At 35.6% G+C, this 18,576-nt stretch overlaps 4 protein-coding genes and 1 non-coding gene across 5 annotated transcripts; 4 read left to right on the forward strand and 1 right to left on the reverse strand.

The window, feature by feature from the left end:
* The first annotated feature begins 1,469 nt into the window (after positions 1-1,469).
* On the forward strand, positions 1,470-4,724 carry LOC148553872 (uncharacterized). Its single transcript, XM_088494904.1, has 5 exons — positions 1,470-1,713; positions 3,207-3,379; positions 3,662-4,305; positions 4,405-4,424; positions 4,534-4,724. The coding sequence occupies exons 1-5, from the start codon at positions 1,470-1,472 to the stop codon at positions 4,722-4,724; spliced, it is 1,272 nt and encodes a 423-aa protein (XP_088351030.1).
* Positions 4,725-4,790: 66 nt separating this feature from the next.
* Positions 4,791-5,787, forward strand: LOC107607522 (uncharacterized). The gene is made up of 4 exons (XM_016309469.1): positions 4,791-4,842; positions 4,995-5,283; positions 5,375-5,486; positions 5,536-5,787. The coding sequence occupies exons 1-4, from the start codon at positions 4,791-4,793 to the stop codon at positions 5,785-5,787; spliced, it is 705 nt and encodes a 234-aa protein (XP_016164955.1).
* Positions 5,788-6,922: 1,135 nt separating this feature from the next.
* Positions 6,923-12,240, forward strand: SHD (Chaperone protein htpG family protein). The gene is made up of 15 exons (XM_016311946.3): positions 6,923-7,096; positions 7,237-7,357; positions 7,470-7,623; positions 7,715-7,795; positions 7,918-8,029; positions 8,126-8,252; positions 8,352-8,490; positions 9,084-9,186; positions 9,312-9,511; positions 9,636-9,851; positions 9,943-10,108; positions 10,333-10,471; positions 10,572-10,722; positions 10,834-11,238; positions 11,729-12,240. Exons 1-15 carry the CDS (start codon positions 7,030-7,032, stop codon positions 11,963-11,965), a joined length of 2,418 nt encoding a protein of 805 aa, XP_016167432.1. The 5' UTR covers positions 6,923-7,029; the 3' UTR covers positions 11,966-12,240.
* A 790-nt stretch (positions 12,241-13,030) lies between these two features.
* Positions 13,031-13,114, forward strand: TRNAL-CAA (transfer RNA leucine (anticodon CAA)). Its single transcript has one exon. It is a non-coding gene; the product is annotated as a tRNA-Leu (tRNA).
* Positions 13,115-14,323: 1,209 nt separating this feature from the next.
* LOC107609892 (pathogenesis-related thaumatin-like protein 3.5) lies at positions 14,324-17,582 on the reverse strand. Its single transcript, XM_016311947.3, has 3 exons — positions 17,284-17,582; positions 16,486-17,185; positions 14,324-15,196 (listed from the first exon to the last, which is right to left on the reverse strand). The coding sequence occupies exons 1-3, from the start codon at positions 17,351-17,353 to the stop codon at positions 14,950-14,952; spliced, it is 1,017 nt and encodes a 338-aa protein (XP_016167433.1). The 5' UTR covers positions 17,354-17,582; the 3' UTR covers positions 14,324-14,949.
* Between the last annotated feature and the right edge of the window lie 994 nt (positions 17,583-18,576).

Below are 18,576 nucleotides of genomic sequence, written 5' to 3' on the forward strand. Positions count from 1 at the left end.
CGTTTGTGGCCACGCGTTTCTTGCGAGGAGCTCTACAAAACCCACCTAAGAAACTAGTAAGAAAAGCTCGAAATCCTCTCAGTTCTTCTCTTCAAAATTTCGAGTTTTAGGGCTTTTGATTAAGTGAGGTTTTATGATTTTTGGGTGTTTAGGTTCACTCTAATCATTGCTTATCATTGGATTTTGGCTTTCAAAGCTGTTGAAAAAGGTAAGAGGTCTTGAACCCTTGTGAAATTTCAATTATAATGAGCCCTAGGTTGATTTGTCATGATTTATGTGTATATAGTTTGATTATTGTGAGTTTGGAGCTTGTTGGTGCTTGTTGGAGTTATATTGGAGGCTTGCTTGTGGTTGGAAGCCTAGCTTGTGCTCAAATTTGGGTTGAGGGCATATTGGAAATCAGCCAAGGTATGATTTCGGTTTCCTCTATGTAGTATATAATATTCATGGACACTTAGACTAGTGACCTATAGGATAAGGTTGAATTGATATGGTTGTTGATGTTGTTAAATAATGATGTTGGGATTTGATGTATGATGAACTATATGAATGTGCATTTTTATTATTAATATGGAGCATGAATGAGTTAATGATGAAGATTGATATTGATGAAATGAGGATTGGTGAATGTGTTGGTGGAAAATTGTTTGATATGTTGTATATGTGATAATTGAGGTTGAGAATGAGGAAATGTGATGGAAAAATTAATATGAATGGTGAATTATGACCCAAGAGGGTAGATTAAGCTGTAAATAAAAGTTTGGTATTGAGTTAGTTGGATGTATCTTGAGAATTTGGAAAAATTGAGTATTTGTGCACTTTTGGTAAAAAATGGAATTTTGGTGAACTTTGTCTTATCATAACTTATGTCTCAGTCCTCGAAATTGGTTGAAATTTCTTTAGACTTAAAACTTATTGAAAACTCTTCAAATCGATTTAAAGTTTGCAAAATTTGGATTTTTGTAGAGGAAGTTATGATCATTCAAAAACTGGTGTTGATATCTGAAATTCTGCAAAGTTACAGAATTTTATGATTTCTGGTATGTGCTCACGCACAACCCTGCAAAATTTTAAACATGTGCGCACGCACAGACCTGTGCATATGCACAGGCAGGGAAGGGCTTTCTGGTTGCAGTGCTAGCACAGCTTGTGCGCGCACACACCAATGAGAATTTACAACCTGTGCGCGTGCACAGCCCTGTGCGCACGTACAAGTTGGGAAGGGGAGTCTGTTGAAGGCGCTAGCACACCCTGTGCGAGTGAACAGACCTTGTAAAATTTGGTACCTGTGCGTATACACACTCTTATGCGCGCGCACACTCTTGTGCGTACGCACACTCTTGTGCGTACGCACACTCCTTGTTTCTCAAATTTAAACTTTGTTTTCAACTATTTCACCTTCCCAACAAGATTGTAAGCTTTTGTGACACCATTTTAAGGCTTTTTGGCTTAATTTTGGGCATGAGAACATGGAAAATAACCTAAGGGTTTTAGTTGATGATTATTATGAAAAATTAGCAAACGGAGGCTTAGGTTTCGGGTGTACTAAGGATGGTTTGATGGCGTGTGAAGGTAGACTGATATGTGAACTGAAAACTGATGAACTGTTGAGTTCGAAATCGAAATGTGAATTGACAGTAGTTGTGATGAGTCGAGGACTCGGAAATGGAAATGTTGATGTGACAGTGGTTGAGATGAGTCGAGGACTCGAATGTGCAATGATAAATCATTGTTGTATTGAAAATGTTTTATGAAAAATCACTGAACTACTATTTTAAATTGAGATTATGAGACGTTATGTGCCCGGCAGGGACGGCAGTTGGATCCCGCCTGTCGAGGTAGCGGCGGTAGCATAAGAGCAGTGGTTCGTCCCGCTTGCGTTGAGATGTGAGATCTTGGCAAGAGTATCCCGCTCGCATCCCTTCGGATTAATAGAGTGTGCAGGCACAAAACCCTGGACAGTGATCCGAGCACTATATCTCAGGGGTTCCCAATGATGATTTCGAAGGGAAACATCTCCATGGAGATATGTCGGGTTGGTAGTTGAACCGACAATGTGATATCACAGCTAATAGGGCAGGCATTCATCATGTGCATCTTCTATCTGTTTGTATGCTTTGATTACTTGTAATGGTTTGCCTATTTGCATAACATGCCTATTTGCTTACTTGAATTACTTACCTTATATGCTTCTACTTGTGTTTTACTTGCATTGTAATTAATTGTAATTTCTACTGAGATTGAGGAGGTTCAGAAGGTGGTGACGATGGGATCGTATGGAGGATAGGTTGGTGAAGGCTGTGGGACAGCGGTGTTGGTTAGAATAGAAATTCCCTACGATAGAGTACCTTGTTTATTTATGTTTATATATATATATATATATATATATATATATATATATATATATATAAATTGAAATCTTGTGATGGATATGAAGTCTAAGATTACCTTTGGCATCCTAGGGTCTTATGTTCTACATAACTGGGCACTGTTACCATACTGAGAACCCCCGGTTCTCATACCATATTTCTGTTGTGTTTTTCATATGCAGGTCGCAATCCACCTCGGTGAGTTGCTTTGGATGGTGATAAAAGCGGAGGATCCTTATCTATTTTGGATGTCTTTTAGTTATTTTGTTATACATCTCTCACTTTTGTATTTTACTTTAGCCTAGATGCATGTATTGAGAGAACAAAACTTGTATAAGCTATTCTAAACTTCAGGTTTTGTTTTGTTTGTATATATGGCTAGCCGGCTTAAACTCTACGAGCCGTGGCTAGATTCCTATGATATTATACTATTGTCTTTTGCTATATCTTATCTATATCTTGCGCTTTAAGTTAATAGCTCCGTTAGTACGTTTTGCGCTTTTCAAATCCTGTTTTTGAGCTATATCCTTCATCGGACTTCTAGATTATATTATTTTCTTCTATATATTATATGTATGAGTTTAGAACTGTCGTAACCTTTGATTAACATTTGCTTTACGACGCGAGGTAAAGCTTAGGCTAATTAGGGTGTTACAAGTTAGATGAGTTGATATCGGATTTCAAGAATCGGAGGTTCTTTGGCAATATTTCTGCATGTAAGTTATATATATATATATATATATATATATATATATATATATATATATATATATATATATATATATATATTATTCTTATACTTTTTTGTTCATATTTTGATGTCAATTATTTATACAGATGTGTGCACAGTTGAATTTCAAAAACAAGGTTTACCACATGCTCACATTCTGTTGTTCATGCAACCACAATATAAGCCTAAATCACCCAATGATATTGACTGCGTGATATCAGCTAAAATTCCTTATAAGACTAACATGCCTAGACTTTATGCAGCTATTAAGAAGTTCATGGTTCATGGTCCGTGTGGGCGGCACAACATTAGTAGTCCATGCATGCTAAATGGAATGTGCTCTAAGTTTTTTTCCAAAGCCATTTAGGAATAGAAGTATTATTGACGAGAGTGGTTTCCCAAAGTTTAAAAGGGTGGATAATGGTCATACAATAACTAAGAAGAATGCAGTTCTGGATAATTCTTATATTGTACCATACAATCCTGATCTACTCTAAAAGTATGGTTGTCACATTAATGTGGAGCAACATATCAGACTTCTTCTATTAAATATTTATTCAAGTATGTCCACAAGAGTAATGATAGGGTTACTGCCTCATTTTACCAAACATCTGGTGATCAGTCTCCTCAACAAGTTGTAGATGAGATACGTAACTACTATGATTGTCGTTACATTTCTGCATGTGAGGTAGCTTGGAGGATATTTGGTTATGAGATTCAGCTTAAAGAACCTGCAGTGATTCGTCTACCATTCCACCTACCTGACGAGCAACCAGTTGTTTTCAATGACCATGAGAACATTGCTAATGTTATTCAATGTGTAAATGGTAAGGTTACTAAGTTAGCTGTTTGGATGTTGGCTAATCGTGAGTATCCTTTTGCTAGATCTTTAACATACAACAAGTTTTCTACAAAATTTGTATGGAAAGATGATTCATGCATGTGGTTTCCTCGCAAACAAGACTTTTCTATTAGACGGCTGACTCATGTTCCACGTGGTAACGGTGAGGATTATTACATGAAAATATTGTTAAACATACAAAGAGGATGCATGGGATTTACTGATTTACATACTGTGGATGGTGTGGTATACAACTCATTCAAGAAAACATGTTATGCTTTGGAATTCCTAGAAGATGACAAGAAATTTGTTTATGCAATTCTAGAAGCAAGCACTTGGGCATCTGGAAACTACTTACGAAATCTGTTTGTTGTGTTGTTGATTTCTAATAACATATCTAGACCTGAATTGGTATGACAGCAGTGCTACCAACAATTATCTGAAGATTTATTATATTCATATAGAATTTCAACACTTAATCCAGGTATATCATTCAACATGTTAAATCAATTTTGCTTATAAGATTAAATAATATTTTTTATCTTAAAATACCTCATTAATTGCTTAACAACTTTTTTTTATCTTCATTTTAGATATTCAACTTAGTGATGATCAACTATTGAATATGACTCTTTCAAAGGTTGTGATGATGTTGCAAGCTAATGGTAGGTCACTTAGGGAGTTTAATGGCATTCCTCTCCCTGATTTAGATATCATTGATGGCTTGGATGATCGGATAATAGCTGACGAGCTAACCTTTGATATTGTTGCCCTAAGGAACTAATTAGAAGTTATGTTGTCCCAAATGAACTGTGAACAATAAAATGCTTTTCATAGAATAATCGAAGCCATGAATAATAACCTTGGTGGTTTTTTCTTCATATATGATTATGGTGGAACAGGTAAGACATTTCTATATAGGGCACTTTCTGTAGCTATTCGAGTCAAAGGAGAATTGTTCTTAATATTGCCTCAAGTGGAATTGCATCTCTTTTGCTTCTAAAAGGCCATACAGCTCATTCTAGGTTTAAGATACTTTTGGAATTTAATGAAGATTCTATATGTAGTATAAAACAAGGGTCTCCACTTGCTAAGTTGATTTGCAAAGCAAAGCTTATTATATGGAATGAGGCTCCAATGCTAAATAAGATTTGTTATGAAGTACTCGACAAGTCTTTCAAAGACATACTTAGATCTTCATCATCATACAATGAAGACTTACCCTTTGCTGGTAAGGTAGTCGTACTTGGAGGTGACTTTAGACAGATTATACCTGTTATAAATATGGGATCTAGAAAAGATATTGTACAAGCTATAGTTAACTCATCTTATCTGTGGTCATCGTACAAAGTAATTACTCTTTCTCAGAATATGCGTTGGTGTGCCTGAATCTGAGTCTATTAAAATCAAACAATTTGCTTAATGATTTCTTAGAATTGGTGATGGTCTTGAAGGAGATTCAATTGATGGTGAGTTTGAAGTCAATATTCCAGAAGAGATTCTAATCAAGGACAGTGCTGATGGCTTTGACAATATCATTAAATTTGTATATCCTGGTATACTTATTAATTTACAACAATCAACTTTTTTTTAAGGAGAGAACCATTCTTGCTCTTACACTAGATATTGTGCACGGGGTAAATAATTATATAATAAAGTATATTGAATCCGACGAGAAAGTTTATTTGAGTTCTGACTCCATGTGCGTTGAAAAAGGTAGCATGGAGTCAGAACTTAATACATTTACTCTTAACGTACTAAATGCCATTAACTGCTTAGAGTTATCACCTCATGAACTTATATTAAAAGTAGGTGTTCCTGTTATGTTACTAAAAAATATTGACTAATTTAATGGATTTTGCAATGGTACAAGATTACAGGTAAGGAGATTAGGTAATCATGTAATATAGTGTGTTATTTTGACTAGGGATAAAGTAGAAGATGTTGTTCTAATACTTCGCATGAACATGATTCCTAATAATCCAACGTTATCTTTCAGATTCCAAAGAAGGCAATTTTCATTGCTCATCTCATTTGCAATGACCATTAACAAGTCATAAAGACAGACTCTCAACACAATTAGGTTGTATTTACCCAAACCAATTTTTACACACGAATAACTATATATTATTTTATCAAAGGTTAAATTTAAGATAGATTTAAGAGTATTGATTCAAAATAACACATATATATCTACTTCAACAACAATAAATATTGTGTACAAAAAAATCTTCTAAAATATATCTTAAATTTATATCTTATTTTATTGCTGAATTATATCATTAATAAAATTATATCAGATTAACCATTTATTTCTTATTATTCAATTCACATATTGGTTTAGAACATTATAAAAATATATATACATAAACAAATTTATTTTTTATTATCATTTAAAAACTTTCTTTTAACTACATAAATTAATTACTTCCCATTATATATAAACATTTAACAACCATACGTATATATAATATTATTAATTATAACTTTTAATTATATTAAATTATTATTATATATCTTTTATTCACTTTCCAAAATATTCTCTATGTTTATAGTTATCAACCGTTATTTTTAAATTTGTTTCAATTAATTTATAATTATATATACATAAATTTTTTTATACATGATACGAATTATTACACTAGTTAAAATAATGGAGAAAAATAATGTTAGTGAAATCCATGCAGATCTAAGGCCACCAGAAATTGCCACGTATACAGAAAAACTGGAACCTCGAACCAATAACTTGGTGCCACGTTTCACAAGAGGCAGTGGCATTGCCAATCAAATTGATCGTAGACTTGGAATTACAAGTCGTTCCGTAGGGTCGTCCACAACATTGACGTTCTCCACGTCAAGGGAAACAGAATAAGCCAATAAAACCAAGCCACGTTTCGAGACCACATCTTCAACCGTCAGATCATCCACGGTGGCAAAATGGAGCGAGTCAGAGCCTCGTGTCACAAGTCCTCGTAACGATCACGGTAGCAATGCAAAACCCAAGTATATAACGAACCTGAGAAGAGTGACTGCACTGGTAGAAGTGTGCAAAGCCGAAGAAGGTACTAGAAACAAAGCTAGCTACTACGATGAGGAAGTGGACGCTCCCTTCCGCTCTTCTTCTCCTTTCTCTCCTCCTCCTATTTGCAGATCAAGGCGAGCCATCTTCATTCATTGCACTTCTTCATCTTCTTCTTTTCTGCTCTCTGTTGTTGCTAATCGTTCCGTACCAGCTAGCTAGCTCTTCTACTTCTTAGCATTTCTAAATTTGAATCTGATTTACGATGTTTGGATAGGTCGCAAGCTTCAGGCAAATGCCGAAGCTGATTCTGACGAGCTTGTAGATCCACCTAAGGTTGAGGACAAGATCGGTGCCGTTCCTAACGGTCTTTCCACAGATTCAGATGTCGCCAAGAGGTGCTTCATATTATAATTTTGTTTTCTTCAATTCTGTTAATATTATTTTTGCTTTTGTTTTTGGTTAACCCATTATTTGGTGATTGAAAATGTGTGTTTGTGTGATTCTTAGGGAGGCGGAGTCGATCTCGAAGAGATCTCTTCGCAACAACGCGCAGAAGTTTGAGTTCCAGGCCGAAGTTTCTCGGCTTATGGATATTCTCATCAACTCTCTCTACAGCAACAAGGATATTTTCCTCAGGGAGTTGATCTCTAATGCTTCTGACGTAAGCACATTTCCTCTTATGCAATGCGTTTCGATAATCTTAGACTTCAATTTTCTGTTGATGATGAAAGCTCCCCGTCGTATTATTTTAGGCGCTGGACAAGATTAGGTTTCTCTCTCTCACCGATAAGGAGATTCTGGGGGAAGGTGATACTGCCAAGCTCGAAATCCAGGTTAGCACTACAAATGTTTGACATTATGTCTAAGTAATGAATATATTAGCACAACTGTCGTTTACATGGTTTATTTATATGTTTGTTACTTAGACATTTTACTGCTTGTGGTGAAATGACAGATTAAGTTGGACAAGGAGAAGAAAATCCTTTCCATCCGAGACAGGGGTATTGGTATGACAAAGGAGGATTTAATAAAGAATTTGGGGACCATAGCAAAATCTGGAACCTCAGGTATATATGATATAGCTTATGGCTTATGGCCTTAACTGACAGAATTCCCATTTCTAAGGAGCAAATACATTAACTGAAAACTATCCATACATGCAGCGTTTCTTGAGAAAATGCAATCAAGTGGTGATCTCAATCTTATTGGGCAGTTTGGAGTTGGTTTCTACTCTGTGTACCTTGTGGCTGACTATGTTGAAGTAATTAGCAAACATAATGACGATAAACAGTATGTCTAATTTTCACACCTGATATTGCTTTTTTATTGATAGTTTGTTAGACTGTTGTCCATGGAATCTTACCTTCCTTTTTCTTCTTAAAAACCCAGGCATGTGTGGGAATCTAAAGCTGATGGAGCATTTGCGATTTCTGAAGATACATGGAATGAACCACTGGGACGTGGTACTGAGATTAGGCTACACCTCAGAGATGAAGCTGGGGAGTACTTGGAGGAGCATAAGCTTAAGGTATGAACCTAACTTTTAGTATTGTTTTGTAGAGTTTAATTTTGATATCCTGACATTTATCTAATTAGATTCATGCATTTAGATTATTTTTTAAGTAGCAGATTTGGAAATTAAAAATTTTTTGCTAATATGACAATACACTGTTAGTTGTTTGTGTAAAATTCTTTTACACAGACCAAGCATGAAAAATAAAAAAATTCTTGTTTTATAATAGAATTAACAACATGAAACTATACTGCTTAGGACTGCACCATGGGCTTTTGTTATATTAATCTAAATTGCAAGTGTGTACTGCACACTTACAGGAAGCATATACTGCGTATTTTCTTTGCTAACGATTATAGATGTGTATAGAGGTGTATTCTCAGGGCAGTTTTTGTTTCATGGTTACAAGTACTGTACCTTTTTTATTCAGAGCTGTTGCCAAACTTTTAAGTGGGCGCCTCTTTATTTTCCTACTAAGTGTTTCATCTTTATCTTGTATTAACATATATACAATTTTTTGGTGTTCTTTTGTTGCTTCATTTTGTGTTGCTTGGAATTCATTCATAGTGCATTGTGGAATCTAATTCACTACCTATTGATTGACACAGGAATTGGTAAAAAAATACTCTGAATTTATTAACTTCCCTATTTATCTCTGGGCAAGCAAAGAGGTTGATGTGGAGGTCCCTGCTGATGAAGATGATGAATCATGTATGTGTTTACCATTTGTAACATTGCAAGATACTGATTTGTTTTTTCATCGTTAACTTTTCTCCATTGTATAATACTATCACAAATTTTGCTATCTCTCATACCTTAGTTTACTCTTTGATCAGCTGAAAGCAGCTCTGAGGAAGAAAATAAAGATGATGATGCTGAGAAAAGTGAAGATGACGAAGAGAAGCCCAAGACAAAGACAGTGAAGGAAACGACTTATGAATGGGAACTTCTAAATGATGTGAAAGCTATATGGCTGCGAAATCCAAAGGAGGTTTCAGAAGAAGAGTACACCAAATTCTACCATACTCTTGCCAAGGTAATGTTTCCATCTTAATTATTCACTGGACATTGTGAGGGCATTCCCTAGACGTTCAATTCATCCTGAACATTAACTTGTTAATGTTCATAGTTGTGGGTTTAACTGTTCATATTTCCTGCAGGATTTCGGTGATGAGAAACCTTTAGCATGGAGTCACTTCAATGCTGAAGGCGATGTTGAGTTCAAGGCAGTGCTTTTTGTGCCACCTAAAGCCCCTCATGATTTATATGAGAGTTATTACAACTCTAACAAATCCAATCTGAAGTTGTATGTTAGACGAGTATTTATTTCAGATGAATTTGATGAACTGTTGCCTAAATACCTCAGCTTCTTGAAGGTAACCAGGTTATGCTGTTATTGCAATTTAGTTTGTTTTAACGCGATCAGAATATTTTTTTTCTGAGATGTCCTTTTGACATTGAGAACAGGGCCTTGTTGATTCTGACACGTTGCCACTTAATGTCTCCCGTGAAATGCTTCAACAACACAGTAGCCTGAGGACAATCAAGAAGAAACTTATCAGGAAAGCCCTTGATATGATCCGTAGGATTGCTGATGAGGATCCAGATGAGTCCACTGACAAAGATAAGAAAGGTAGGTTTTACTAAATATATTGGTGTTGTGTGCTTGGAGTGCCAATACTTAGTTGGTCTCCATGTGTTTCATGCAATGGTGGTTCAGATCCTCCATGCTTTCAGCATGTTGCGTCATGCATAAATTTTGTCTTTCATATATTATGTTTTCCATTGTATTTCTAAGCGGTATACTTGAACCCATAAGCCCTTAAATTTGACTCTGCTTCCTCCAACTTTATGCAGAAGAGGTATCATCTGACAATGATGAGAAAAGAGGTCAATATGCTAAGTTCTGGAATGAGTTTGGAAAGTCCATCAAACTTGGCATCATTGAAGATGCTACTAACAGAAACCGTCTGGCAAAACTGCTGAGAGTTGAGACGTATGTTACTTGATTCCTTGCATTTTTTTATTTATTTGCTGCAGTGTTATTTCCCTCCTTTCATTAGTTGACAAAATATTGTATACCTGATTACTTACAGCTCAAAGTCTGAAGGTAAATTGACGTCTCTTGATCAGTACATCTCCAGAATGAAATCTGGACAAAAGGATATCTTCTACATAACTGGAACTAACAAAGAACAACTGGAAAAATCTCCTTTCCTTGAGCGGCTTAGGAAGAAAAATTACGAGGTATGATTTTCTCGCTGAATATACTTGTTTTCTGTTTCTTACACTCCATAAACTTTCTCCAGTGGGAGCTAAGATGTATCTTCTAAATGTTTGTATTTTAAACTGGTGCAGGTTATTTACTTCACTGATCCAGTTGATGAATACTTGATGCAATATCTTATGGATTATGAAGACAAAAAATTCCAAAATGTGTCCAAGGAAGGTCTGAAAATTGGAAAGGACGCCAAAGCCAAGGAACTAAAGGAATCCTTCAAGGATCTCACAAAGTGGTGGAAAAGTGCACTTTCCAGTGAAAATGTTGATGATGTGAAGATATCCAACCGTTTGGATAACACTCCTTGTGTGGTGGTGACTTCGAAATTTGGTTGGAGTGCTAACATGGAGAGAATAATGCAGGCACAAACTTTATCAGATGCTAGCAAGCAAGCATACATGCGTGGCAAGAGGGTTCTTGAAATCAATCCTAGGCACCCTATTATCAAGGAGCTCAGGGAGCGTGTAGTAAAGAACCCTGAGGTACATTCTTGACTTGAATACTTTCTATTAGCTTTTGCCTTTACTTTGTTGTGCTAATAAAAATTGAGGTGATAATAATATCATTAAAACAAGCCTTCTTTTCTTTTTCCTTTTTCCTTTTTCCAAATTTGGTTTTTTGCATGCTAGAATTAAGTCCCTTCCATTGATTGATTTGATTCTTATGAATGCTCTCGAAGTGATACCGTTCTCTGCAAACCTTGTCTGAATCATTGGTTCCATGCCTAACTGCTGCTTTTAGTTGTTTCTATATTTGGAATAATGCTTGCACCCTTTCATCACGGAGTATATGCCAACAGTGATATGCATGACCTTAAAATAGAACAACCTCCCCTCTGGCAAAGGATTCCTGTAGCCCAAAAGACAGATAGAAAGAAAAATTATTTTCCCCTTTTCATGGTTTTATTGTAACCCGAGCAGACTGAATTAAGGTTTATTTTGAGTTTTTGACCCAATTTGGTTTGTTCTTCAGGATGAGAGTGTGAAGCAAACAGCACAGCTGATGTATCAAACTGCTCTCTTTGAAAGTGGTTTCCTGCTAAATGACCCCAAGGATTTTGCATCTCGCATTTATGACTCAGTGAAGTCCAGCTTGGATATTAGTCCTGAAGCAACTGTGGAAGAGGAGGAAGAAGCTGAAGAAGTTGAGGCCGAGAGTGAGGCAAAGGACGGTGCATCTGCTGATGCTGATGTGAAGGACGAGTTGTAGATTTTAAGGCGGACATTTCCGTACTGACTTAAGTTCCCCTTTTCTTTGTTACTTGGTCTTTAGCAATTTGAGAAGCCCCTTTCAGAATGATTTTTGCTTCCATAAGAAAGTCTAATAGAGAGAAACATTAGTCGTAAGTTACTGTAGTCACTTTATCCCATGGAATTTCGCTTAGCATTTTAGTACACGGTTGAAGAAAATTACGCTGTATTTTTATGTGGAAAACTGCATCATGGCTTATTTACAATGACCAGCAAACATCGAGTTAAGCCCTACTTTGATCCTTGAGATTGGTGAGTTTATTGATCTGGGTTCTGACTTTTTAATTGTTACAATTTGGTCTTTCAAATTAAAAGAAGTGCATCAATATAGTCCTTTCTCAATAATGATAGCACTAAATGATATCATTTCAGTGTTTGAACAATATGAAAAAGGAGAAGTATACCATATTAGTATTGTTTAAATCTTCAAATGACGTCATTAAGTGCTTTCTTTAGCGTCAAAATAAATACCACGTCGTTTTAATATGTCTAGCGTGACAAGGTTTGGGCTACGTCACTAACGGCATTGAATTTCAGCGATGGAAGATACACAAAGAACTACATTGGTGTACTTTTTTTAATTTGGAGGACTAAATTGTAGCAATTAAAAAGTCAAAGACCAAATCAGTGCAACTCACCCATCTTAGAGACCAAAATGGAGTTTAATTCAGCAAACATCCTTTATCCCTTTTTTATTTATTCCATGGTGTCCGATGGCATCACGTTGGGGCAATAGATCTACTGACACACCCCGTTGTGGGTATTTATCCATCCTTATATTGGAACAAAGTCTCTCAAAGATATAGCAAAGAAAGGTAGAATAATGTCGCTCATTAAAACCCGTGATGCTTAGGTCTCTTGCGGAATATTTTTTTCTCCCCTTGATCGCGGTAAAGTACTAAATATTTTATTTGTTGATACATTAAAATTAAGTTCAATGTTTAATTATTTATATGTTAAGCAGATCAGGCATGTCAGTTATAATTACTATGTAATCAGGTTAAATCAAAATAACTAGGCATAAGTCAGGATGGCCGAGTGGTCTAAGGCGCCAGACTCAAGTTCTGGTCCTCATGTGAGGGCGTGGGTTCAAATCCCACTTCTGACAAAATTTATGTTTTATATAACTAATAAGCTTTCTTTGTGATAAAGTCATAAAACGCTTTGAGAAGATGACAAGCACAATATATAGGGTAAGTGTAGTGTGAGGGTCACTGAGGCGTGCAAATTGTCGAGATAGTGGTAAGCATAAATGAGTACGCGACCAGGACCAGGACCACCACCCATAAGTATGACGAAATTAAAGCTGCCATTGGAGAAAGACATATAGTTTATGCTAGTAGGATTTAATTGTTTACACTTCACACTACACAAACACTATCTGATCTAGACAACCCAAAAAAAAAAAAAAAAAACACACACTATCTGATCTGATCTGAAAGGCATAATGAAGGGATCAAATATTAATTATGCTTCCTAGCTAGCTAGCATAGCATAGCGTCTATTTCAGTTGCCCCCTAAAATAATGATATCATCCACAAATAAGCGTCAATTCAATATTTAACATTTTGACTTTAATACTTAGTGATGAGGTGTATCCACCTGTGATAGGGTAAGTGCCACTCAAGACTCAACCATAGGACGCGCATGGTAGTGAGTAGATTGGATATATGATATGTAAACTTCAACCACTCCTAAATAAAATTAAGTCATCATTGGCATGGCTAAAGTCAAATTTTCCCTCTAACGCACACCCTTTAATTTTATTTGATCCTTTGGAGTCGATCTTAACTAATAATTAAATCAGGATATGCAAAAAAAAAAAGTCTAGAGAACTAACTAGGTGTAGTCAATTTAAAGACAAAATTAGTTAAAAAATAGTTTTATTTTTAATTTTAAATTTTAAAAAATTAGAATAGTGGAAGATTTTTTTTTTTTTTTTGTGATGGACTTATTTTTTAACTAGTTGGTTCTGAATAGGCTATTTTCTAGTGAGATTTTTTTTTTTTACCAAAGATATGAAGACTCGTAACCTCTTAGATGAATACGGGGAGATTATGCCATTTGAGCTATTACTCATTGGCGGTTTTCTAGTGAGATTGGATACAAAAATATAAATTAATATCATATAAAATTAAATTTTGAGGGGAAAAAGGAATAAAGGTACATATTTGATTGAAATTAGAATGGGGGATAAGATATTAAGATAGGGGAAGATCCAGCAGATCAGTAGTGGAAGAGAGATAGCTGGTAACAAACGCTTGGTTGGTGAGGATTGGAGGATTACACCCACTTTTAGCTTACTGCCAAACCATCATAAAAAACTCCGGTGCTCCATCACATTCACACCACTTATATATATTTATGGATCGGATGTTAATTAATTTCAATTATAGCGGTCCCAGGACCAACAGATATTAGATAGATGCATCGAAACAAAAAGCCCCTTATCTTTACGCCCCAACACTACATTTAATGAACACTATACTCAAATAAAGACTGATATACTCTACTTTAGGTAGCTAAGTAGGAGTTCATTTAGCAGTTTTTGATCATGAAACATGGTCTAACATTCCCGAACCAATAAATGAATCTCATCATCGCCCACAAACAAAGAATTCTATAGTATATACCTACGTATCCCTCTTCTTTTTGCGAGAGCTTTCTGCTTTCTGCTTTCTGCTTTCCCTTCAGATGACTCACATGCTTGTCACCATGTCCATGTACGGGCCCTACTGAACTCACGTCACGTGACCCATACAGGCCGGATGAACTAAAAATGAATGTTTCTACTTTCTAATGAGTAGGGCCCTACCATACAAAATTAAAAAAGAAGACATGGCTCACATGGGCCTGGCTCCGTGAAAGATGCCCAAGGAATTAACATCAATAAGATGTGTGGGGTGGGGGGTGGGGGGGGGGGGGGGGGGTAAAAGTGTAAAACTAAAAGAGCAGTTGCCACAAGCGCCAACTTGCCATAATGACGATGAAGGTTGCAATGGATTGGGATTCCCTAGCACGAGTGCACGCTGACCATGGTATTTCACTTTGGTCTAGTGCACCTACGTACACCATTCCTCCCTTGCTCACCTGTGGTGATGTTGGAGTAGAAGACGAAGATGAAGATGATGACGAAGAAGATTCGTTACTATCTGAGTTCGAGTTTTGTCCCTCCCACGATTTCTTACTACTGCAAAATCACATTCATCAAAATAAGGATAATTAAACACTATTCGAACAAGTAGACTAATGGTGAGTAAAATTGAGAGCTTACCTTAAGATGTGTGTAAGTGTAAAGTATTATTCTGATTGTTCTAATTTGGTATTTAATGTTTCAGCCGTGTTATTTTAATTTCAAAAAATTTTAATTTTTTTATTTAGTCTTAAGGGTATTCAATGTTATTATACAATTAAATTTGACACAAACAATTAGCATATTAAATGTCAATGTTTGATTTTAGTATATAAATAAAATCGATTGGTATTAGCATAATGTTTGATTTTAGTATATAAATAAAATCGATTCACCAATGTAAAAGTTTTTCTTTTGATTATAGAGCATTAATGAATGATAAGTAGGATTTGGATTTTTTTTTATATAAGAAGAAGATCTACAAGAAGTGTTACAAAAATATTTTGGTTATGTTTTTTTTTTAACATAGAATAAAATATGAAATAATAATACCGCTGTTAATATTTATGTCCGTCATTCTCATAATTATTTGTATCAAAATTAACAATGAAAAATATCAAATTTATTTAAAAAATTTTAAAATAAAAATAAAACATTTGAAATGAATTAAAATTTAGTTTAAACGTTGATACCCAAAATAATATTTTACCGGAGGTTTAAAAGTTCATTTGAATATTAGTATTACTATACGGTGCTAAAATCTAACTTGTATGGTATGGAGATTCGATACTAGAAACAGTACTTATTTTATTCAAGAGACGGTTCCCTATTTCTGAGACCACATGCTGAATTTAAAACTAACTAGGCTAACAAGGATTGAAATTTGGAGATGCATGTTTCACGGGCACACATACAGCTCTATTACCATGTACCCACCATACTATTGTGCAACAATCCATACCATGAGAAAATTAGATATAGCAATAAGTGAGAGAAGAAAAAGGTTTTTGTTTTTGGTCGACAGTAATTATGAAGTCTATAAAAGTAAGAGCATACCCACCGCTGATACTATACTAAATTACTAATCACCGAATATGATGTAATTGTTTGTTGTTTAATAATTACAAGTTCTATTATTATTGTTGCAACTTGGATACTATCTACTACTTTATGTCCATTCTTTATAATATTGTTCACAAATCACAATCAAGACAAATAGTGAAAAAATCCCCACAAGCCTAAATGCCACCAACGTTCATATTCATAGAAGGACGAAAATACCCTTTTAACCGTTAGCGTGAAAAATAAAAAATGAGGGGCAATGTAACGAAATATTGAAATCTAACCTGGGGTTAGTATCGGGGGAAGGACAAAACGTAATGGTGTAATCGGCAGATGCGCACGTAAATGTGCTCGTCTTGTCGTCATACGCGTAGCTATACGCGCGTGGGCACACGCTCTTGAACACCTTCGAGTAAGACGAAGGCTTGCAAGTGTCCGGTGAGCGGTACGCGCCGTCGCAGCAATACTGCGGCAACCGGAACGCATCGCACGCGCTCTTACACGCCACGCCACGTTTCCCATCCTCGCTCATAACCCTCAGCTCCGATGGACAATCGCCATTGAGGTCTCCTACGCACCCCGTGACGGTGCAGTTTTCGCCGGAGCCACCCTGCGGAACCACCGTAATCGGGAGGTTGTAACCGTCGACCAAGCTGACGTCAAAGAAATCTAGTCCTCCGGCGCCATGGAGGGTGAACTCTGCCAGGGTTGCCGGCGGCGTGGCACCGCTGCCAGCACATTCTAGTTTGCCGGAGCCGCAATCGCCAGTGCCGCATGAGAATTTTCCGGCGGAGTCTTGGGCGCAGAGTGTCCTGCCCCAGAAACGGCCACCCCAGGTGGTTGGTGCCGTGATGGTTTTGGACTCGCCAGTTCGGAGGGCGAAGCCGGTGACCGGAAGAGGGTCGACACCAGCGTTAGTGAGAATTCCCGGCCACACAGTGTAGTCACATTTGTTGAGTAGTGTGAAGGTAGTTGCTTTCCCCTCTGCAAATTTGTGTTCACACCCACACACATTAACATAAAATGGTAAACAATTTCATTTTAATTTGGTAATAACATGGTTTATGGAGTGATTTACTTACCTGATACTAATACACAAAGTGTTATTAGTACTGAGATTGGATTTATTAATGTGAGCTTATTATGCTCCATGTGGAAGTTCAATTAGTTAGTGTTTGTGAATAGCTAAAAGAATAAGAATGGAACCTAGGAAGACGGTGAAGAAACGTTGGAAATGGAATCTGCTGTGAGAATAATTATTATTTATAGGCAGAAATTAATAATAAAGCTGGCGGGTAGACAGGGAGGGAAGTAACGTTCTGCTTCAACTCACCATTTATAAGGATTTTATGTTTTCGTAACGCTGTATTATTTTGTTATTAAATAACGGGATAATAATTTCATTATAAAATAGTATTCGAAGGCTTGTATTGTTAAAAAAAAAAATCTAAAAGATATAAAAACGTGATTAAAAAATAAAAGATATTATTCTTTTTAGAAAGGTTAGACAACTTTTATATCTTTATGAATTTAAATTTTTATAAAAATATTTAAATAATTATTTAAGATATGAATGAAAAAATAAAATTCTATCACTATATTTCTTTTTCATCTTTTTTTTTTAATTTCAGTCATTCATTAAAAAAATACAAAAAATATCTAACATAAAATCATCAAATTTTAAATATAAAAATATTTCATTAATATATCTGATCATTTTTGTTAATTATAATTTTTTTTTAGAATTTGCTTTAATACATACATTCAAAGTTATTTTTATCATTGATAATATAAATTTGAGAGTATCATTTTGGTGATTTATTTTGCTGACATAAAATATCTACTATACCTAGCTAGATAGAAGTTGAGGGGGTCTCAATAATTTTCATGGGTGCAGACAAAGACAGGCATTTGGTAGTGGGAATTCTGATATGTGTTAGACACTCGAATTTGCTGCATGATTTTTATTTCAAGGCGATGGCTCAATTTGTTGCGTGTGGCAAAGCTCTGCCACATTTTTCTTTGGCATTTTGTTAGCGTTCATATATATTATCTTTTCGGCAAAATGCTATCATTTCTTTATGTTTTCATTTTTTCCCTTTCTCTTAGTTGGTCAAACTCAATAAGTACTATAGTTAGATGAAAGTAGGCATGTTATGTGCAGGTAGTACCTAATCTGGTTTGATATTATCTTATTCATGTTATTTTGTTCAGTAAAATCTTCTCGATAAAAATAGCAGAAAACAAAAGAAACAGGATGGAGCTCCATTGTGTATTGTTCTGTTTACATATATTTTTCCTGCTTATGTATAAAACATTTTGGATCAATTATGCAATTTGTCTTGAAAATTACTTGATCTCTAATATAAAATTCT

This window comes from Arachis ipaensis, chromosome B7, assembly GCF_059453495.1.
Source record: "Arachis ipaensis isolate K30076 ecotype BB chromosome B7, ASM5945349v1, whole genome shotgun sequence".
Taxonomy (NCBI): domain Eukaryota; kingdom Viridiplantae; phylum Streptophyta; class Magnoliopsida; order Fabales; family Fabaceae; genus Arachis; species Arachis ipaensis.